At 54.0% G+C, this 21,673-nt stretch overlaps 8 protein-coding genes across 8 annotated transcripts; 5 read left to right on the top strand and 3 right to left on the bottom strand.

Annotated features, from left to right (window-relative positions):
• Positions 1–126: 126 nt before the first annotated feature.
• Positions 127–1,851, bottom strand: ATEG_08675 (DnaJ domain protein; the record flags this gene model as incomplete). The annotated part of the gene is made up of 5 exons (XM_001217260.1): positions 127–273; positions 332–1,365; positions 1,417–1,510; positions 1,601–1,644; positions 1,722–1,851. The coding sequence occupies 5 exons, from the start codon at positions 1,849–1,851 to the stop codon at positions 127–129; spliced, it is 1,449 nt and encodes a 482-aa protein (XP_001217261.1).
• Positions 1,852–2,499: 648 nt separating this feature from the next.
• erg9 (bifunctional farnesyl-diphosphate farnesyltransferase/squalene synthase) lies at positions 2,500–4,031 on the top strand (the record flags this gene model as incomplete). The annotated part of the gene is made up of 3 exons (XM_001217259.1): positions 2,500–3,642; positions 3,692–3,874; positions 3,927–4,031. 3 exons carry the CDS (start codon positions 2,500–2,502, stop codon positions 4,029–4,031), a joined length of 1,431 nt encoding a protein of 476 aa, XP_001217260.1.
• A 659-nt stretch (positions 4,032–4,690) lies between these two features.
• Positions 4,691–5,298, top strand: ATEG_08673 (hemerythrin domain-containing protein; the record flags this gene model as incomplete). Its single annotated transcript, XM_001217258.1, has 2 exons — positions 4,691–4,795; positions 4,867–5,298. The coding sequence occupies 2 exons, from the start codon at positions 4,691–4,693 to the stop codon at positions 5,296–5,298; spliced, it is 537 nt and encodes a 178-aa protein (XP_001217259.1).
• Positions 5,299–6,390: 1,092 nt separating this feature from the next.
• Positions 6,391–7,212, top strand: ATEG_08672 (A4/G1 family peptidase; the record flags this gene model as incomplete). Its single annotated transcript, XM_001217257.1, has 1 exon — positions 6,391–7,212. The coding sequence occupies one exon, from the start codon at positions 6,391–6,393 to the stop codon at positions 7,210–7,212; it is 822 nt and encodes a 273-aa protein (XP_001217258.1).
• A 303-nt stretch (positions 7,213–7,515) lies between these two features.
• On the bottom strand, positions 7,516–9,479 carry ATEG_08671 (putative MFS transporter; the record flags this gene model as incomplete). Its single annotated transcript, XM_001217256.1, has 8 exons — positions 7,516–7,542; positions 7,589–7,915; positions 7,965–8,204; positions 8,252–8,371; positions 8,416–8,616; positions 8,663–8,799; positions 9,079–9,169; positions 9,216–9,479. The coding sequence occupies 8 exons, from the start codon at positions 9,477–9,479 to the stop codon at positions 7,516–7,518; spliced, it is 1,407 nt and encodes a 468-aa protein (XP_001217257.1).
• Positions 9,480–10,089: 610 nt separating this feature from the next.
• ATEG_08670 (putative extracellular lipase) lies at positions 10,090–11,907 on the top strand (the record flags this gene model as incomplete). The annotated part of the gene is made up of 5 exons (XM_001217255.1): positions 10,090–10,277; positions 10,339–10,487; positions 10,534–10,606; positions 10,660–10,831; positions 10,876–11,907. 5 exons carry the CDS (start codon positions 10,090–10,092, stop codon positions 11,905–11,907), a joined length of 1,614 nt encoding a protein of 537 aa, XP_001217256.1.
• A 1,586-nt stretch (positions 11,908–13,493) lies between these two features.
• ATEG_08669 (SRR1 family protein) lies at positions 13,494–14,469 on the top strand (the record flags this gene model as incomplete). Its single annotated transcript, XM_001217254.1, has 2 exons — positions 13,494–13,735; positions 13,782–14,469. The coding sequence occupies 2 exons, from the start codon at positions 13,494–13,496 to the stop codon at positions 14,467–14,469; spliced, it is 930 nt and encodes a 309-aa protein (XP_001217255.1).
• A 2,154-nt stretch (positions 14,470–16,623) lies between these two features.
• Positions 16,624–21,660, bottom strand: ATEG_08668 (uncharacterized protein; the record flags this gene model as incomplete). Its single annotated transcript, XM_001217253.1, has 2 exons — positions 16,624–21,374; positions 21,420–21,660. 2 exons carry the CDS (start codon positions 21,658–21,660, stop codon positions 16,624–16,626), a joined length of 4,992 nt encoding a protein of 1,663 aa, XP_001217254.1.
• Between the last annotated feature and the right edge of the window lie 13 nt (positions 21,661–21,673).

Raw genomic sequence — 21,673 nt, 5'->3', positions numbered from 1 at the left:
GTCTAGTATTAACTATGGCATCTAATCATACTGTCCATAAAGAATCATTCGCTACAAGTAGGGCCCGTCTGAATGTATATCCAAATCCACCGAAACAATCCAGGACGCGGCATCAGGTATTAACAGTTACGCCTTGACCTCCTCCGCATGGTGTTCATGCTTCGACTCCTTCTTCTTTTTCTTCTTCTCCTCCTTGTCCTTCTTCGTCATGGCATCCGCCATCAGCTGCTCAAAGGCCATGTAGTCACCTTCTTCCTCGGGATCTCGTTCAGCCTAGAGGGTGCGGTCAGCTGAGACGTCCTGCAGTCAACCAACTCAAGTAAGGGCGTACCTTGGAGTAAATATTGCCCGCAATGACCATGGCGTGTGCACGCTCTATCCGCTTGTCCAACTTGACCCGCTTGTCGTGAAGCACCTTGTCGCACACGTCGCGTAGCACACTCTGAATCTCGAACTTGCTGCCGCGCCAAGCCGCCGCCAGAATCTTTCCGGTCACCTTCTTTTCGTACTCGGCCTTCTTCTCGTCCGTCCAGTCTTCACCGCCCCGTTCCTCCAATCGAGCCATCTCCTCCATGGTCATCTGCGCATCGATGGCGGTCGAGATGGTCGTCCACGTCTCCTTGGCCAACGTGCCCTTGTCCTTCAGGCGAGAGAAGAAGCCCGAGATGCCCAGGAACTTCTGCGACTTCAGGAACGAGGTCGCCTTCTGAGTATACGTCTGACCAATGGCGTGCAGAATCTCCAGACCAAAAGACTCCATCTTCAGGTTCTCGACCTCGAGACGAATCTTTTCCTCGAAAGCGCGAGTCACATCCGCACCCTTGTCAGTTTCGGTCCAGACACTGATCTTGTCGATCAGTTTGGCAGCGAGCGTATCCACCCGCTCGTCGCGGGCCTTCTTCCGTTCCATCTCATACGCAGCCAGACGTTCCTGCTGCTCCGGGGTCAACCCACCCTTCTTCTTCCCCTTCTTCCGCAACTCCTTCTCCTCCTGAGACAGACCAGCTGCCTCCATGCGGGCTTCTTCCTCCGACTTGTCCATGATGGCCTGTTGGCCGAGTTGGCGACGGGGGGTGCTCGTGCCAGAGCTGGGGGCGGGTTTCTCGGCGGCGGCGGCGGCGGGAGCCGGGGCTGGGGTAGAGGCCGAGGCCGATTCGGCGGTGGCACCAGCGGCGCCCTCAGCCTTGACCTTTTCGTCGTGAATGTGCAGCTTTTCTTCGGCGGAGGCGGCCAGTTCGTCCTCCTCCATCTCCTGCATCGTGATATCCATGGTTGTGGTGAGGTCCTTCATCAGGGAGATTTCACCGATAAGGTCGACGAAGGCGCTGCCACCGAAGATCATGCTGAAGAACTCCGCGGGGTCCTCTTTTGGAGGGTTAGAATGGGCAAAATGATAATCACTGGCTCAGGACTTACCAAAACCGCCACCGGGGACGGCATCTTCCTTTCCAAACTTGTCATAACGCTTTCGCAGTTCTTCATCGCTCAGAACCTGATAGGCTTCGCCGATCTACCGCAGAGCAGACGCCAGTTAGATATGGGCGGGTCATGTAAGGCTTCGATGTAAGGGACTAATGGATCGACCGGGACGTGCGCTTACCGCCTGGAAGCGTTCATGTGCGGTTTCATCACCGGGGTTCTTGTCTATCGGGGATGCGGTTAGCGGTGGGACGGCGGGACCGACGCAGGGACCGAATGAGAGGCCATGAAACGAGACACACCAGGGTGAGTGACAATGGCGAGCTTGCGATAAGCCTTTTTGATTTCAAGTTCAGTCGCAGTGGGTGGGACGCCCAACGCGTCGTAGTAGGTCGTATCAGCGACGGTTTTGCCGCTGTCGGGGGTGACCATGGTGGCCGCTCAGGTGATGGGGTAGAGAGATGGAAATAGGGTACCGTAAACCGAGGTGATACAGTTCAGTGGGGCGTGGTATCGAGGGAGAAGATCGATCGTGGAGAGGATGTTGATGTTGTCGCTGCTGATGGAGATCGAAAGGAGGAGTATTTTTTTCTGCCCGGTGATGCCTGCCGGCTCTTTCGTCATGGCGGGGAAGGCGGTGTACGGAGTCTGTCGCTGCCTCGTCGGTCAGGCAGCCTCCAGGCAGCTCATTACCGGATTAGGGAAACCCCGACTCCGCGATCATTTCCCCGGCCCAAAATCCTTTTCTCCTTTTTCTTTCCTTCTCTTCATCTCTCTCTCGAACCCCTTCTCGGCGTCCCTTGTGTCACCCTCCCTACTATCGCTCTTCTCCTGCGGCTATTCTCTCTTTACCTTTCGACTCCATATCCCCTTTCTCTCCTGACTCTCCTCCGATACCCTTTCAATACCCTTAATCCCTACCTGTCCTTTCCCGTCTGCTGTACATATAGAACTTCAGACCTTCCAGTTCCCCAAATCCAATTCCCCTAATTCAGTTGGTTCTCTGTCAGTCACCATGGGTCTGGTGGGAAATGTTCTCTACTACTCCTTTCATCCCTCTCAATTGAGGAGTATCGTGCAATGGTAAGTACCTACCCCACCGCCAGCTTCCTTGCATTGATGGTACGTGCCAACGCTTACGGAGTTCTCGCTTTCGCCGATAGGAAGATCTGGCATAACCCCGTCCATGAGCGGAATGAGAAGGATGAGACCGAAACACAGAAGATCTGCTTCAAGTTTCTCGATCAGACCAGCCGGAGTTTCAGCGCCGTCATCAAAGAGCTCCACCCCGAACTGCTCTTGCCTGTCTGTGTCTTCTACCTGACCCTCCGCGGTCTGGACACCATCGAGGATGACACCTCCATCCCTCTCGAGACCAAGGAGCCCTTGCTGCGTGGCTTCAAAGATATCATGGAGCAGGACGGCTGGACGTTCAATGGGAATCGCCCAGAGGAGAAGGACCGTGAACTGCTGGTTCAGTTCCACAACGTCATCACCGAGTACAAGAACATGAAGCCCGCCTACCGCGCCATTGTCAAGGACATCACCGACAAGATGGGTAACGGTATGGCCGACTACTGCCACAAGGCCGCCACCGAGGATGCCAGCGTCAAGACCACTGTGGAGTACGACCTGTACTGCTACTACGTCGCGGGTCTGGTCGGAGAGGGTCTCACCCGTCTCTTTGTGGAAGCGGAGTTTGGCAACCCGGCGTTGCTCAAGCGGCCTCAGCTGCACAAGTCGATGGGTCTCTTCCTCCAGAAGACGAACATCATCCGCGATGTCCGCGAGGACAATGACGACAACCGCCGCTTCTGGCCCAGAGAAATTTGGTCCAAGCATGTCAGCGATTTTAACGATCTCTTCAAGCCGGAGCACCGGGAGGCGGCCCTAAACTGCAGCTCCGAAATGGTCCTGAACGCGCTGGAGCACGTGGAGGATTGTCTGTTCTACCTGGCCGGTCTGCGGGAACAGAGTATCTTCAACTTTTGCGCCATCCCCCAGAGCATGGCCATTGCCACCTTGGAACTGTGCTTCCGCAACCCGGCCATCTTCCAGAGAAACATCAAGATCACCAAGGGTGACGCGTGCCAGTTGATGACCGAGTCGACGCAGAATCTGCGCGTGCTGTGCGACACGTTCCGCCGCTATGCCCGTCGTATCCACCAGAAGAACACGCCCAAGGACCCCAACTTCCTGAAGATCAGCATTGTCTGTGGCAAGGTATGTCGTTCCGATTGCGCCTGGATGGCGTCCTGGCTAACAACTGTAGATTGAAAAATTCATTGAGACCATCTTCCCATCCCAAAATGCCGAGGACGCCAAGCGCAAGGTCGTCGGGGAGCAGTCCCAGGAGGAGCGCGAAAAGGCACAGCAGGAGGCTGAGGCTCGCCAGGATGTGTTCTTCATGATGGCATTGATGGGAGTCATTGTTCTCATCGTTTCGATCATTATGGTACGTCCCTTTTTCCCCATTTACTGGACCACACATATCCTAACTTTGGTAGATTGGTACGGCTTGGTTCTTGGGAGCACGTTTTGACCTTGCTTGGCAAGAGATCAAGTCGGGTAATTTCCGGCCGCCCAAGAACATCGCGGATCACGAGCTGTGATTGCCTCTTCTATCTTGATGGAGTTATGACTTGACCATGTATTACCAGATAATCTTGCAGATGGCTCGTGTATGTATATCTGCCTTCTTCTGAGCCATGTCTGCGGCTACGTCTTATCTAATACCGTTCCCACTTTGATTTTGCCTTGGATGCTGTGGTCTGTTCAGCTCGTAGTGCCTAGCACGGATGTCAAATTGCAATCCAGCCTTTTCATGGCTGTGGTTGTGCCGAAGAAGTGCTGATATCGAATGGAGATTTCTCCCCAGCGACGTACTAGATGTGTGTCTTGCAACTTTGGCTCTGTTGGAGTTGAGATGGCAAACATCCATTGAAGACCTGGAACATGATACTATCTCGTCCCTATCTCACCAAGAATGTAGACTGTCAATGCATTGATTCCCCCATAAGATGTTTTATGTGCATTATAGCGAGATGACTAATCCGACTAGCCCGCGTAGAAATACACCGTCTCTGATTAGCCGGTTGCTCACCACCATCGTGAAATCTCTTGACGACTGTCGGCGTGTTTGTACAATCTCTCTCTCTATGCCTGCCTCTGTACATACTGTTCACTGTTGATGAAACGACCCTTCACGGTCCCCCGGGTTGTCTACCGCTACCCTTCGATCCGTATCCCATCGCGGCCGCTCTTCACCACCATGCCTCTGAACAAGAACGATGAGACTGCCAGTGGGCCTCAGCCACCGCTCTCTCCGAAGGACTTCCGAGTGTACAATCGGATGGCGGAACAGATGCAACAGTTTGTATGTAAGCTGGGGTGCACCCATCCACGCCTGTGCCGTCCCGACTCGTTCTAGACTAATTGCCGTCCCAGCACAATCATTTCCGCTTGACTTGGAATCAGCTGCAGGATGCCTGTGAAGCCTCAGGAAAGCGCCCCGGCGGACTGTCTCCGCGTCAATTGATTATGATGGGCCTTGGATTCTGCTCCCAGTTGGACTTTCACCATTCCATCGAGGAGGAGCACATTTTTCCCGTCTTGGCCAAACGCATGCCGGAGTTTCGTCGGGAGCTTTCCCTTTTGGGCCAGCATCGCAAGATCCATAAGGGACTTGTCCAGCTCGAGGACTACCTGACTAAATGCCGCTCCGGCGAGGTCGATCTAGAACGCCCAGAAATGAAACGCCTCATGGATGCGTTCGGAGAGGTGCTGTGGGCGCATCTTGACGACGAGGTCCGTGCTCTGGAGGCAGAGAACATGCGCAAATACTGGTCTCTGAAGGAGATGCCCACTCTTCCTATGTGACGTCGTCAGAGCGCGGCAGGACCTTCAGTCGTCATCGGGTTTCATTTTGTCGGTTTTAGATATACCCTGTTGTGTGCAATCCATCTCTGGTTATTCATTCTTTTGTATTTCTTTTCCCTGATTCTGCAAACCCCTTCCGTCGCCCCGGACGTCATAAATATCATCCGTTCGCAGATCACCACCGTGACTTGATCAGGTACAAAGTCCTATGAGGTCAGTCGTGAGCTCTGTACAAGTGACCAGCGTGCCCAAACAGCCTACAGCCTAATCTCTACTCGGCATAGGGTGATCTTTATCCACAATGACGGGTGCAACCGCAACCCTCAAAACTAACTGCCGAGACTGTAGCGACGATTCTCAGACAGACAGAATATTTTCGATGTTTTCGGCGGCCACGCGGCCCTACAAGCCGTCCAACGGTTCGTTGCAGAGTGTGGGCCAGGGGTGTTGGCTGGAATGTTGCGTCGCTGCGGAATGCACGCTATCCCCAATCCTCGGCTTGTCAGTCGTTGCCGCCAATAACACAACAGGAACACTGTGCTATTGTTAGCTGGGTGCAGAGTGAGCGGATCGATCGCTTGTCTGCAACAACGTGAGTCAGCTGTCAGCTGTGGAATGCGCAGCGTGCAGCCCCCAAGCCCAAGTACCGACCCTACAACCCGGTTCTACCTTCGTTATATGCGCGCGCTTCAGCTCCAGTAGCGGCGTCAGCGTCGATCTTGCTCAATTCCGGACAAAAGACTTGTCTCCTCCCGCCATGGCCGTTACATCCAAACGACAGCGTGCACTTCCCGGGTCTTAAACTTCGACCTAGGTGCGCGTGCGGCGGGTCCATGCCACTCTATCAGACACCCTGGGCATGAGACTTGTTACCAATGATCCGGATGAGCGCAATATTAGGCTCGTCTTCTCCACCGGAGCCTACGTGAGATCCACACGTGCAAAACTCGATCAGAAGATTCTGCTACCGCGCTTCCCTATTCGGAGTGTCCCGAGAGCATATAAGACCGCTGTCACAGGCTCAGAGGCCACACCTGTCAACCACGTCGTTGCCCTCCCCTCCTCTACACCTCCTTACCCCGACCTTGCAGTATGAAGTACGTCGCCGGCCTGTTCGCCACCTCGGCCGCCGTCACCGGCGCCTTCGCCGCCCCGCGCCTCGGCCTGGCAGACCGGGTCTTTGCCCGGTCCTCCGAGCACACCCACCAAACCAACCCACTCGAGAACCTCGGAGGAGATGGGGGCGACTCGAACGCCCGCGTCGCCAGCAATGTCGCCTACAGCAACAACTGGGCGGGAGTCGTGCGCGAACAGCCGCCACCCAACGGCATCTACACCGCCGTGTCGGCGACCTTCACCGTGCCCAAGCCGACGTCCGTGTCCGGCGACCAGGAGGCCGGGTCTGCGTGGGTCGGCATCGACGGCGACACATACTCCAACGCCATCCTCCAGGCCGGCGTCGACTTCTACGCGCGCGACGGCCAGGCTTACAACCAGCCCTGGTTCGAGTGGTACCCGGAGGCGGCGCACAACTTTGAAAACATCGAGGTGGCCACGGGCGACACGATCGCCGTCAAGGTGCACGCGTTGAGTCCCAGCCAGGGCGTCGCCATCATCGAAAACAAAAGCAACGGCCAGAGCGCTACGAAGACGCTCAACGCCCCGCGGGCGTCAGCCACCCTCGCCGGCCAGAACGCCGACTGGATCGTCGAAGATTTTACCTCCGGCGCGTCCATGGTGCCGCTGGCGGATTTTAGCAGTGTCACGTTCACTGGGGCGGGCGCGGACGGCGGTAACGAGCATTTCGGTGTGAGCGATGCGACGATCATCAAGCTGAAGCAGAATGGGAAGGTGTTGACGGATGTGAATGTCGAGGGAGATGCGCAGCTCACGGTCCATTACAAGAAGTCATGATTGTATATAGATGTTCTTCTGTTCTTTGTGTTTTCGCTTTCATGATATATAACATACACCGAATCAATATTCACGGCCTAGAGCCTATACCGCTTTCACTGTATGGCCGTGCATGTTCCAGGTGTGGTTTGGTCGAGGGTAGACATTGTGATTATATATTACCTGCGCCACGCACTATGCCAGACTACAGCTTTAATCTGATCTACGTACTACAGCAGCATCTACTATCGTGATGATCACAACTGAAGAAAATTGCTGTACATCCATCTGTGGAAGTGAACAGACGGCACCCTAAGCTAGCCCTTACAAAACATATCGGAATCGCGGATTCTACAACTGTCAGCAAGGTACACCTCATACAGGAACAGACACATACCTCAAAATCCGTCAAATCCTCCATCACCTCTTCCTGCTGCTCCCCAGCCGGCAGTCCCATCTTATCCCTGCGACGGTTGCGACTAACCAGGAGCACCCGCAAGGCAACAGTACACGCGATCTGACACAACGCGCACGCCAGGATAAGCTTGCACCCCGTCTGATAGATGGGCGCTTCTTCCGCCAGAAACGCGTGCGGGCCGATGATATTGCCGATGCAGTAGGCCAGGAAGACAAACGCTGTCGATGTCACCCGCTTGGTATAGCCGGCTGTGTTGGTCGAAGGCATCTGCAAAGCCATTACCAGCGAGGAGACATATGCGCCGAGCTACGTTCTGTTAGATCGACGTCACGGCAAGGTAACTTGGTGGGCTTACAATGTAGTAGCCGAACAGCACGCCGTAGCGGTTGCTTCGCGGGAGCTGCCAGAGCAGACATATCCCGATGATCGTCGGACACAGGTACATCACCATGATGATGGTTCGGGCGTTCTTGAAGCGCGACGAGAGGTAGCCGCCGGACAGGACGAAGAAGACCTGGAATGCGCCTTGAGGGATGCCCAGGGCTGTGGTTAGGAGGGGGCTGGAGACGAGGCCTTTGATGATGAGTTTGCCGAACTAAGTTGTCAGTGGAGAGTATAGCGTGGACGTAGGAGAATGCCTACATTTGCAACTCCGCCGTTGATGGTCTCATTCAGCAGGGTGAACAGGAACAGGAGCCAGATTTGCGGGTCGATGAGCGCCTCGCGGATCTGGTACCATTTGATCTTGCGGTTGAGAATGCCCTATTGCTGTTAGAGGGTGTTTGACTCAAGGTCGGCACACTCACCGTTTGGTTCTGCTTTCCTCGCCCGATGAGGAGAATCTTCTCCTCGACGGTGAAGCGCTTTGCTGTGAGGATGCTGTTGGGCAGGAAGACGAGCAGGATGACACCCCAGACAACAGTGATACCACCGCAGATGAGGAACACTCCCCGCCAGACAGGGAAGCTGTCCATTTGGCCGATTCCATAGGTGATGAGACCGCCAAGCTGGATCATTAGCGGCTGGTATCATAGATTCCTGGCGGGAGCCTACCATTGACCCAACACCGTTACAGGCGTAGAAACATCCAGCGCGGAATGGCTGCTCCTGACGCAAATACCACATGCCGACGATCATCATGAAGCAGGGCGTGATTGGAGCTGCACTGTTAGCAGGATTCTGGTGCGACGCTGGAAGTCTTACATTCAAAGCATCCTAGGAAGAATCTTGTTGTTGCTAGGCCGGCGAACCCTTTGCATGCGGCGGTGATCATCAGGATCGATCCCCATGATATCCTTCAAAATTAGCACATGATTTTCGATGGTACCCAGAGTATGAAAACAACATACACAAAGCAGGAGATCACCGTTCCTATAGGTAGCCGCTGTGCGAGATGGCTCGCCGGGTATTCCCAGAATAGATAGCCTATACAATCAGACCAGACACGTGCTATCGGCAAGGAGACATACCGAAGTAGAACAGACTAGCGAGCCAGCTGTACTGATCACTGCTGATGTTGGCATCGGAAAAGAGATCGAAGACTGCGCTATACGAAAGAGCCTGTCTTGATTAGCTTGACCACGACGATCACCTCTGGAGTAACTACCTGCTTGTCGATATATTGCAAACAATATGTTCCACATAAAAGAGGAAGCAGGATCCGGTCGACACGACGTCTCAGCTTTTTTGATTTCTCCGGATCGTTCAACATCTCCTGTAGCTGCGTGTTGGTTATGCCATGCTCCTGCAGGAAGAGCTCCGCCTCGTCGAGCGATTCGATCTGACCGGTCTCGACATCGTCTTTCGACACTGCTTCTGGCGGTGCCTCTTTGGCTTTCTCCGAGATGGATAGCTTGAGCTTGTCGAACATGATGTCTCCTGGGAGTTGCTATCTCTCCCCTATCACCCCAGTGGGCAGCAAACAGGCAATTTATACTCCATGAAAGTCAATTGATAACGGTCTACCACTCTCTTCTAGACGTCCATGCTTCGTATCGATACCCCGTGACATATCAGTACCAATAACGGCAATATCTACGGCCAGAGCTCCCAGTTGTCCACCAGTCGACATCCAGCACCATCAACCCCCCGGTATCTCAACCCAATGGCGGCAAACAGCCCTCGCCCATTGTCGGTTCATGTCGACTTTAGACTCTGCTTGGCGCCGGACAGCATCCGAGATAACAATGCTTTCCCCTCAGCAAAGCGGAGAAGTGGAGAACGGCTGGTGCTCGTGTTTTCCGTCGGCGAGCAGAAGTAGACACCCGTCACGCCTCATAAGCCAGGACTAGACGTGATAGACGGTAGCTGGGCATCATCGATATATCACTCTATCAAGATGGCGTTTGTCCCGCGGTTGCTGGTCCTGGCTCTGCTGCCAGTGATCCTGCTACTTGGCGCGCAGATCGGTTATCGTCCGTTGGGGCATGCCCTCCAGGCCCAAACCCTTCTCTCCTCCTGGCTGCCCCCATCGTTGCAGGATGTCGTCCTTCTTAATCGCCCGCGAGTCAAGGTCCGCCAAGGAACGGTGGTCGGGACAACATTCCGCGATGGTCTCCCCCAGCCGGTCGAGGTCTTTCGTGGCATTCCCTATGCGCTACCACCGGTTGGAGATAGGCGGTTTCGGCGCGCGCAGCCTATTCCAGATTCAGAAATACGATCGATGCGAGTCAGTTCGGGCCACGGTATGGATACAATTCCTTTATCGAGTGACATGACTAATGATGTAGATGCCCTGGGAAGCAGCTGATCCCTATCAAGGGCGACACCGGCAGCAGTGAGGACTGTCTGACGGTCAATGTCTTCCGGCCTCAGGGAGTCAAAGGAAAACTCCCCGTGGCTATCTATGTTCATGGCGGCGCCTACAATCGCGGCACAGGTAGGCGACGCTAGCTTGTGGAGAAGAATCCGGCTGATGGACATAGCTGCGATGCACAACACGGCCTCGATGGTCGGATGGTCCGACAAGCCCTTCATCGGAGCTACTTTTAATTACCGGTGGGCTTCATCCTTTGTCTTATCGGAGGGTCATCGCTGATAGAGATCTACAGCATTGGCGCGCTCGGCTTTTTGCCGTCCACCATCACCGCCGAAGAAGACATCCTCAACCTGGGCCTCCACGACCAGATCCTCCTGTTCAAATGGGTACAGGACAATATTGAAGCGTTTGGGGGCGATCCCACCCAGGTGACCCTATTCGGGCTGTCGGCAGGGGCTCATTCTGTATGTCACTCAGCTATCATCCTGCTTCATGGCTAACGGCGTAGATCGCCCATCATATCATGAACAATGACCTTGGACACACATATTTCCACCGAGCCATCATCGAATCCGGTGCGGCCACCTCCCGTGCCGTCCACCCGTACAACGGCCGTCTCCACGAGGACCAATTCCGCGAGTTCGTCGAAGCCGCCGGCTGTAAAGATAGCCCCTCTACGGAGGTGATGCGCTGCCTGCGCAGCCAGCCATCCGACGCCGTCATCAACGCCTCCTTCACCGTGTTTGACCGGTACAATCCGTCCGTCCGGTGGGCCTTCCAGCCCGTCATCGACGGCGAGCTCATCAAACAACGCCCCATCGACGCCTGGAAGTCCGGCCGATGGAACCAGGTCCCCATCCTGACAGGTTTCAACACCAACGAGGGCACATACTACGTGCCCCGCGCGATGTCCCGCTCAGCGGAGTTTACGGACTTCTTCCGCACGCTGCTGCCCGCATACTCCGAGAGCGACATCCGCACCATTGACGCGCTGTACCCGGACCCTGCGACGGACCCATCATCGCCGTACGTCGAGACACGCGGTATTCCCGTCGGAGCGCAGTATAAGCGCGTCGAGGCGGCGTACGGCCACTACGCGTATGCGTGTCCCGTGCGACAGACCGCGACGTTTGCGTCGCAGGGCCAGGAGGCGCCGGTCTTTCTCTATAGATGGGCGGTGAATAAGACCGTGCTTACAGGCGCAAACCACGGGGACCAGATGCCGTATGAGACATTTAATCCGGAGGTTCGTGAGATCTCGCTGACGCAGGAGGAGATTGCGGGGACGTTGCATGCATACTTTACTTCGTTTATTGTTGCCGGGGATCCGAATGCGGTTCGGGGGAGGTATCCGCATCGGCCTTTGTGGGAGAACTACGATGCATCTGTGCAGGCAGGAAAGAGGATCATGGTTTTCGGGGAGGGGAATGATGAGCGCGCTGGAGGAGGACATGTGGGTGTCCCGGCGCAGATGGTGGAGGATGAATGGAGTCGGAGGGAGTGTGATTTCTGGTGGACGAAGGCTGGTATTTCTGATTAAACGTCTTTCTCATGTTACTGGTATTCTTGATCTGGGATATAGATACTGCATGACGACTATGGCGATGAATTATGTATTAACTCAAAGTGCTATATCTACTGTAACCTATCCATCATCCGCCGAGGTATGAGATTGCGGTCTAGCGACGGATCTTGGTAGGGATAATGCGATCTCTATTCCGTCAATCTATTCCAGCTCTTTCGAACACAACGCAGTCTGGTTCACAATATGGTCTGACCCTGTCTCTAGGTAAATCAGGGAAAGTGATACAAGACACTACACCACCCGCAATCATCCGGACTGTCGTACCTACATCACACATCCAACCCTACACAAGGCCGACTGCTCCTGTCGGAGAGTATGTTTCCAATCTCCGTGTGTGCCTGCAGCTGCCAGTGCCCGTCCTAGGGCAGCGCTGCAGGAAACAACACGACTACCCGATCAATTGGTGTCTTGTTTGCAGGAAGACCTGCAGGGGGTGGCCAGATGTCGGGAGTTGATGGGTGCGTACTTTGGCGCTGGCTCTCTGCTCGAGATGCTTTGCAGCAGTGATATGCACTAGGCAATTCCCCGGGTCTGGCTTCCAGCCACATGTTGCCTGGAGTCTGGAGCAGAATAGCCCATGTCACGTACATGCTGTATGCATGTAAGCTGATGTCTTCAGGGGATTCCAGGCCTTGGCCATTGTTACGTTCTCGGAAGACGCAAGTTGACGTCTAGCATAAGCATGTCCACCCAGTAGCCCTACAATCGGGCCGGTTCAACAAGATGCGATTGTGCCTGCACTTGGGAGTTATACGTCCAAGTATCCCACCTGTCGCAGGATGAGGGAATAGGCGCCGTGCCAGCGGCTGCCAACTCATCACACTGTTTGTCAAGCATAGGTGGCGCGCCAGGAGCCTAAACATAGACCTTGTTCTGCGTTTTGCTTCATGGCTGCCCCGCATTGATGACACGCCAACATTCCTGGAACCAGACCATCGTGTTGACAGGTTGGATGTTGGTTTCGACGCCTCAATTGACACGCCGTTCGCTTCACTCCAGGAACACGCTACTTCGACTATTTCTAGCACTCTCACTAAACAATAAGCGGCTGAATCCTTCGGTTGATTTTTCCCAGATCCAACCAACGCTCGTACTTGGCGGATGGTCATGCACTGACATCAGCGACGCTAACATGCCCGATCAGCCCTAGGTTAGCCATACCAACACTTGTAGTGCTCGACCGCCAGTGATCATCAGCGCCCAAAGCATCATTCTCACCGTAATCAGAGTGCTTGCCGTTTGGCTGGTACCCAATCATCGCCCTGTGATGTTCCCAACCGGTTGGTTTCCAGGAGCACAGCCCTCGGCTGAGCATAGAGCGTCACATGTAGTTGTGATCGTAACAGTGCCAATGCGCGAGGGTTTGCAGAAGTCTAGGACGGGATATACGAGTGATGAGGACGCCGATCGGGTCTGAGAGTCTAGATGGATTGCTGGGGAATATATATGTCAGACGGGATGGATCATATTGCCGTTTCAATTCACTTCCCTGTGTAGTCCTGACAATTTACATCTTCTCCTCCTATAAAAACATCCGCAGCATGACAGACCTCGCGAGCTATATCGATGTACCACTAGACAGCGAAACCATCACCCAGATCCAGACCAAAATCCTCCATCTGACCGGCCTCTACAAGGCCGGAAAGCGACTCTTCCCGCGCGAACTGCTAGCAGACCTCAATACCCAAATCGAGCAAGACGCGCACGCGGTGCAGATCAACGACTTCGATGACATCCCTCGCAAGTACAGTCTCAAAGTGCCAGGCTGGTGCGCCGATTTCGCGTAAGGCCCATTCCATCTATATTCCCTGCAATCGCTCATGACACAGAAACACCTACCGCATCAACTACCGCAGCATCCACGACCTCTGCTACCCGACACCGGTATGTCCGGAGATCGTCCTGCGCAGTGACCACTGTCCCGTGTCGATCGGGTACACGCGCACATCGCCCGCCAGCGGCGCCACCATCGACGAAGTGCACAAGACGTTTCTCCAGAAACGCCGGCAATGGGTGGACAGCGAGACCTGCCAGGACCTGGTCCACCATCTTTCAACCATGCCGATCTCGACGCCGATCAAGAAGATCGTCTGCTTCGGCCTAGGCACCATGGGCCACCTGGGCTTTTTCCACTGCACCCGAGCCCATATGCAACACGCAGCGATCGAGACGATAGCCGCTGTGCTGGCTGCGCGCGGTGCTGACGGCGGAACGGGGGTCGCGTGCTACGCGCAGGACCCGGCCTATGACGCGGTGGATTTGGAGCTTCTCGCACGCATTGGCGTCACGCCGCTCGATGATCCGAAGGGGTTTCTGGAGATCGATGAGCATACGCTGGTCTTTTCGGTCAGCCCGAATGTCCCCGTGAAGCAGATTGTGGTGGATGTGCAATGGCCCGCGGCGATGATTTGGAATACCGTCACGCCGCCGGAGACCGACTGTAACCAGTGGGCAAAGCAGGTCGCGAAGAATGGGGATGAGACTTGGATCAGGTACGTGGCTTCTAAGCTTCTTTGATACAGCTCTGATATGGGTACAGTCCCTTCACTACAGATCCTGATTCTAGGAGAGTGCGGCGGATGGTCATGAATTATGCGCAGGCTTTGATCCACGATCCGCATGAGTATTTCGGGGATGTATCTATATATACAAAGTAGATAGCGAGGGAGATGACGTTGGTGTATTGGTGTATCTACATATGTGTCTTCATTGTATGGAGCGTTATGAATGACCCATTTTCTTGATCGCCTTACTCCTAGCTCGTATAGTCCGGCCCTTCCATAGGAGTATGATCGGCGCCAGCGTCAACGCAAGAGCAATAAAAGCCAGGAGACTACTAGCCCACTGATACCCCAGCCGGACATACATCGGCTTCGCGGCCAAAGGCAAAAACGCAGCGAAGAAGTTCTCACCAAATGCCACGGCCGCAATCGCGCTCGCTGCGAAGCCCGCATACGAATCGGTCACGTATATGCTGACGGCCGTGACGATGACCATGATCGCGTATCCAATCAACCCTAGCGCGATTGCAGGTACGATCCAATGGGTCTGGTAGGTGCTCCAGCCGTACATGAACAGGCCCCCGGCGAGGGCAATGGCGGTGCTGGGGATAGACAGATGGAGGATGGACTCGGGGATTGGGACCCCTGGGTGATCTGGGTTGGTTGCGGCACTGCGGATGTATATTCTGTTTTGAAGAACACAGGCAAGGAGGCCAATTATCTGACCGATGCCAATGGCAGCCTGGACAAGCCCATCCGTGTACGACGGCCAGCCATATGTCCCGCTGAAGACGATGGGAATTGACTGCGTGGAGACGAAGACGAGACCGAACGCAAAAGCAGACCACACGGTAAAGGAGGTGACAGTAGGCTCTGTTGTGAGAAGTATTGCAGCGCGCGCGATTGTCTCTTGGAACGTTTTCCAACCGTCGACGTTGCCTGAACCCTGGGCGTCTTTCTCAGGCATGTATTTGGCACGAAGAATGGGACCCCGAGTTTCCTTCATGCAGAAGACAACGATGGGGATGCATGTCCCGTAGATAATCAGTTCAATCCAGAATACCCTGCCTCTCAGCGTGTGCAAAGAATAGACCTTAGTGAACACTCACCATCGCCACCCTAACGGTTCCACCGCGGCGCCCAATACGGGGCCCATAGTCACCCCAAATAACAACGTAAATGTGTATAACGTCAATGGAAGCACTCGCTCCCGATGATGTAGAAACAAGTTTGATGCCAGACCGTCCGCGCAGTTTTGCAAAGTACCGCCCAAGGCACCGGCAATCGCACGACATACAATCAGGGTGGCGAAGTTCTGGGCCAGGGCTTGTGGAATGAGGAAGATTGTGAAGAGAATATAAGCTGCCTACTTTGTTGTCAATACATAGGCATTGGATGGACGCCTCCGTTGAACATACTACATAGCCGATGCGCATTCCATATGTCTCCAACAGTGGGAGAGTCGCTAGAGGCACAAAGGCAGCGGCGGCATTCCATGCCGTCACCGCAAAAAAATTATACTCGAATCTTTCATTGGCAAGATGGAATTCTGACGAGATAAATTCAGCTGCGGTCGTTATGGACGTGGCATTCAGCCCGACGATGAACGTCACCCAGCACGAGGTCGCCATGGGAATCCATTTTCGGCTTCTCGGCCAGTTGAAGGGGTTCCTTGGATGACTTGCCCAACGCATTGGGTGTGGTCTAGTCATAGTAAAGACATGATAGTAGAACACTGTCAACAATAATGTAGATGGTGTTGGTATCAAAGAACTCGCTGTCGGGATGATGCCATAAGCCAAGCATTTCCCGATGCGGAAGCATGACTGAGAACGGACGGATCCAGTATTCTCCATCTATCAGAACCGCTTATAGGTCATATAAGCAGCAAGTTCATCGTCATTGGTAACGCAAATCGACCATTTGAATTCTATGGATAATGGCAGCTCCCGCCAACAGGACTGAAAGGGTACGCAAGACAGATAAAAGACAAGAAATAGGACATGGATACAAATGATAGGAGCATCTTGTCTCGTCAAGCGCCCGAACCCGGTAGAGCACCGCCAATGGCCATAGCCACGGCGATTGCTGTCTCTGCAGAGTGAGTGATAGTCACTTCGACCTTACTGACGCCTTTCGATACAGCGACAGCTTTCGCGTTGCCATGCAGCTAGAACATTAGCCGAGTCCCTACAGTGAAGAAGAGAATGCTCACAATCACTCGCGGAATCCCATCATCGCTCACAATCTCGATATCGTGCATGGCTGCCCCTGCTCCTGCAGATGCTGTCTGGAGACTTTTGAAGACCGCTTCCTTGGCACACCAACGTCCAGCGTAGGAAGCGTGGGGGTTGGCAGCATTCTGACAATAGTCCCTCTCGGCGCGGGTGAAGTTGCGCTCAAGGAAAACCTTATTGTTGATATTGACGCTGGCAATCTCCTCCACATCGACACCAACGCTCGTGGAAGAGGCACCCGCTGTTTTCTGCGAAGCCGCTTCAATCATCACCTGAACTGTGTTGGACAGCTTGCTCGCGCCAATGCTCTCGGGTTGCTTCACTGGGGTTGTAGACTTGATCTCCACAGGTGCACTCGACAGGGACTTGACTGATGTCCCCGTGGTGATCGAAGTGCCCTTGGAGAGAACACGACTGTCAGGATCAAGCAGAACCCTTTTCATCGCAGCCGGATCTTTCCACGGCGATTGATCCTTCACCTGGACCATCGAACCTTTGAGGATGCGAGAAGCAAACGTAGCGTTGATGGTACGTTGTCTACTCCTCGCCCTAGTACGATAATCTTCATACTGGCCGGAAGCAATAGCGGCAAAGAGATAGCGAGGTGCCACCACAATACAGACTGCGCCCTTTTGCCCGAAACCAAAGGACGTCACCATCGCTGCCTTCAGTCTCCGTATCCGAATCGACTCCATCGGATACACCAGATGTTCATATCGTCGAAGTTCTCCATCAATGTTATCCGCATTCCGATTACCGGGTACAATGCCTTCTTGTAGCATCTGCATGCACCCATTCAGTTGCCATGCACCAGCCGCCGCCTTGGGGTGACCAGTTAGCGACTTCTGGCATACACAGAGCAGTGGATTGCCCTGGCGTCGCCCAAGATGTTCCATCTGGGTGTTGATGACATCGCCTTCGTTCACCTCATTGGCCTTGGTTGATGTACCATGCATAGAAACCACCCCGATATCGTCAATGGATAGTCCCCATGTGGCCAGAGCTGCCTTCATAGGCGCGATACCGGGGAGCAGTGAGCGGATATTATTAGCCCACCGCTGCTGAGTCTCTCTGACACGTAGTGTTTGCACTTGGTCGTGCGTGAAAGGACCCAAGAACTGTGTATCATGAGTTCCCTCCTGGACACATTGTTCTCTTATGTGGGCCATTTCCTGATCGAAGCATCTGCGCCTGAAATCCAGATCCAATAGCGGGGAATCCTTTCCTTCCTGGCTCTCCCGTGCTGCTGTCAGAATTCCCTTTCCTGGGGCAGGGATAGATCGGCCGATTTGGTCACTCGCCATCTGACTGTATGCAACAACACCGTATATAGGAACGCCCATCTTCAACGCCAATTCCGCACTCATCAGAATCTGCACTCCACAACCAGAAGATTCAGCAAAGCCACTTCGTGAAGCCGCAGTTGGTCGAGAGATCTCCTTGGGCAGGCGACCCGTGGCGAGTTCCTCGCTGGAGTTTGCAGTCGCCTTGATATTGGCAAACTCATAGGCCAGTTCTTCCCTATAATCATCACACCCGCCGACAACAGCGACCTGACATTTGCGCGTCTGGATGGCTTCGCATCCAATGTCCAGTGACTCCAGTGCCGTGGCACATGCACCGACAGGAGTTTTCAGTGGCCCCGAGCCTGATAGCAGCAGCATGTTCACCCACGCGCCCATGGTATTGAGAAAGTGCTCGAGGATAATGTCTCCCCTCACCTGCCTATCGAGATATCGATCCCGGTACATACTCTGGATGACTTTTATCGGGCCACCACCTGTGCCTAAGCAATTTGCGAGCTCCGACACGTGGATATGCTCGTAGATCTCGTATGGATCCTTGATCCCCGCTGACAAGAATGCCTCCGATACGCAGCAGAGAGCATACAAAGTAGTCACATCCACCTGCTGGACGATTTCCTCTGGGATGCCATATCGCAATGGGTCCCATCCAGTGGGGATTGTCCCAGCTGCGATCTGGGAGAACGGTATCGTCTTGGGGATCATCAAAATGGCGCCCTTCCGGAGATATACACGGTAGTTGTCCGAACCAGGAATTTGCTCGATGGTGACATTGTGACCGTGCCTCAGTTTGAATGCCTCGGCATTCGACTTGGAGCTTTCAAAAGGTGGTAAATCCTCCTCCACGGCCACTTCCTGGAGGAATTCCTTCCTGGAGGGATGATAACCATCAAGTCCCTCGGGCGGGATAATCCTAACACCGGCATTGGCCATGATACGGTCACGGTATTTGTTAGGGATCTCGTCGTCACGAATGGGTGTTTGAGTTTCTGTGTCCGTCCATCCTACATAGGGCTCTCCGTTAAAAGCCCCATCGACATGCTTGATCAGTCCCATCATCCAGGCCATCTCGATATACCCCTCGAGGGTGAAATCTCCTCGGTATTCCATATCCCATCGGGTTCGAGCGTTACCCCAGGGACCAAGTTCGGAGAAGCCAACTACTACAACTGTAGTTGATAGATCGATCATTCCCTCGATATTCGCAAGCCCTGATACGAGGTCACTTTGTCTGGGGAGAGATGGAATATTGAGGGACATCCTCGCACGACATTGCTTGACTTGATCTTGTTCCTGCTGTCCCTTCTTCTCGCCAAAGAGTACTTGATGATGACGAGCTTCCTCTTCAGCCAGCACTTTGTGTAGTTGGAGTCTGTCGGCGACCCTTTTTCGTGCCTTTGTTATCTCATCCTTTATTCTCCACAGGTGATCAAACCCGCCAGTGAGGTCCGCGTACACTGGTGTTGTTTCGGCAAGCTCCATGATTGCAGGTGTCATGAGGGCAAGAATGTTAAACGCCATCTCCTGTTGTGTGAAGGTAAGTAGGCCCAGCTTTTCCATTTCCTCCGCGATCATATTCGTCGACCGCATTAAACCTGTTCCTCTAGTCCAGCCGATCACCGCACCACAGACAACGATGTACGTGGACCAGCTTTCAGAGAAAAATCTGTTGAACAGTGTCTTCAAAGCGATTTTTGACTCGGCGTACAGTCCATCTCCACCAAATGTGCCCTCATTACACGACATGGGGAGCACAAACATGGTTGGCCTTGTGTCAATGCGCCGTTTTTCCTTTTCGCGCCGGACGCATCCGACAAGTCGCAAAATATTGACCAGCATAGCTCTAAGCGCGACTTCGTGGCGGCCGTTAAGGCTTTCCAGCTCACCTGTCTGTGGGATAGCCGCAAATGGTAGGATGTAATCCAAGTCACCACCAGTCACTGACGGATTGGTGTATATGTACTCGACCAAAGCTTGACAGTCTCGTTTGCTAGCTTGATTCATGGGTAGGACGGTCAGAGACGACCCTTTTGCTCCATGGGCACGGTAGATCTGCTGGAAGAAAGCAGAGCTTTCTGAAATCGGGCGGCTCGTCGTAACAATCACACGCGCACCGCCAGTAAGCAGGCCTTCCACGACCTGCGCACCTATTGAATCAGGGCCAGCACCGGTTACCAGAGCCGTTTTCCCTGCGAAGCTGAGCCCTTTCGAGATGCCGGTGTCCAGTATGGAGTGAAGCAACACTGTCGCTCTCGGGTCGTATTCCCAGTCCCCACCCATCGGTCGTGTCCTGATATGGGTAAAAGGCGCCGCGTCCCTTCTTGTGGAAGTCTTACGTATCTGTCGCACAACCTCTGCATAAGTATGGGCTTCTCGCGGGCTTTCGAGGTATTCAAATTCCCCAGAACTGGACACATTGACTGTTGGTTGTAACGGGGCGTGGGAGTAAACGTAGACCGGATCGCTCTGCAATGCAAAAGAGCCGAGCTCCAGGATTGAATTCAGGGCGGCGCAAATGTCCGTTTCTAACATTGCGGATGAATTGCAAATTTGTCGGTCCAGGGCTGCGGTAATAATGTCTGTGCAGGTGCTATTCCACCGATTGAGAACCATGCGTAGACGGCCATCCATACGCACAGGCGTCCCATCTGACATGCCCTGGAGCAGTTCCTCCACCCAGCAAACGAGGGTCTCCCGTTCCCAATTCCACCATGAGTCGTAATGACGGGCTTGGGCAGTGTTGAAAATAGACCGTATGGAACGCACGAACTGGTCATCGAATTCAGTAAGAAGTATGTCTGATACGTGCTGAGTATGAAGAGCATCTTCTGTGCATTTTTCCCCTTCTGTTGATGACTGTTCAGAATCTTGAAGATGAGAGGAAAGCAAGTCGCGTATCTGACGATACAACCTCTTTTGTTCTTTGTTCAATACTTCTAGGGAAGCAGCATCCACGGTAACGGAGGCAGGTGTATCTTGAGCGCCACGGGAGTCGGATGCCGCCTCGAGGGAGATTCCGTCAAACTCTAGGTATCGGGACACCGTATCGTCCCAGAATCGCTGAGCAGAGTCGAGATCGGGGATTCGAGAAGCTGGCTCCAGCGTGATCGCCAGGCAAAGGGGGATCACCGAATGGGACTTTGTAAGACCCCAGCGACCCTGCAGGTACCGCTCAATCGCAATCTGGTTAAATCCCGCGGGCATCTTGCTAGATATCAGGCGAGATACCAGGGAATTCATCAGGGCGCCTGCTCGCCCGCCAAAAGTCCCCTGGAGCTTATCTGCCAACACAGCCAAAGGGATATCTTCGACGCCCTCCGGGATCTTCCCAAACTCAGTCATCAAATCCCCCGTCAGTTCATTCTGGAGTGTGGATTTTCCTGGCCCATTAGTTCGAGGTCAATACCATTGGGGCACCGACTAACCTGCAGACAGCTCACGGACTGTCTTGTTCATGGATAGCTGGTAGAAAGGACGTCGTAGCTTCTGGGCAGTCATCGCAAGAACAACATGCCGCGCCATCAGGGCCCTTTCGGTCTTTACTCTTGCCACCGCTGGTTTTCCACGGTTGGTGTCTTTCTCCGCTGCTCTGGTCACGGGCAGTAGCACGTTGGGGTCAGGAAGAGCTGGTCCCGGGGATTCCGACTTTTTGTTGCTAAAGGGCATTTCATCCTGAGAA

Source organism: Aspergillus terreus, genomic scaffold (genome assembly GCF_000149615.1).
Source record: "Aspergillus terreus NIH2624 scaffold_13 genomic scaffold, whole genome shotgun sequence".
Classification (NCBI taxonomy): domain Eukaryota; kingdom Fungi; phylum Ascomycota; class Eurotiomycetes; order Eurotiales; family Aspergillaceae; genus Aspergillus; species Aspergillus terreus.
The sequence above is the reverse complement of the archived record's forward strand: the minus strand, read 5'-3'. Positions and strand labels throughout refer to the sequence as shown.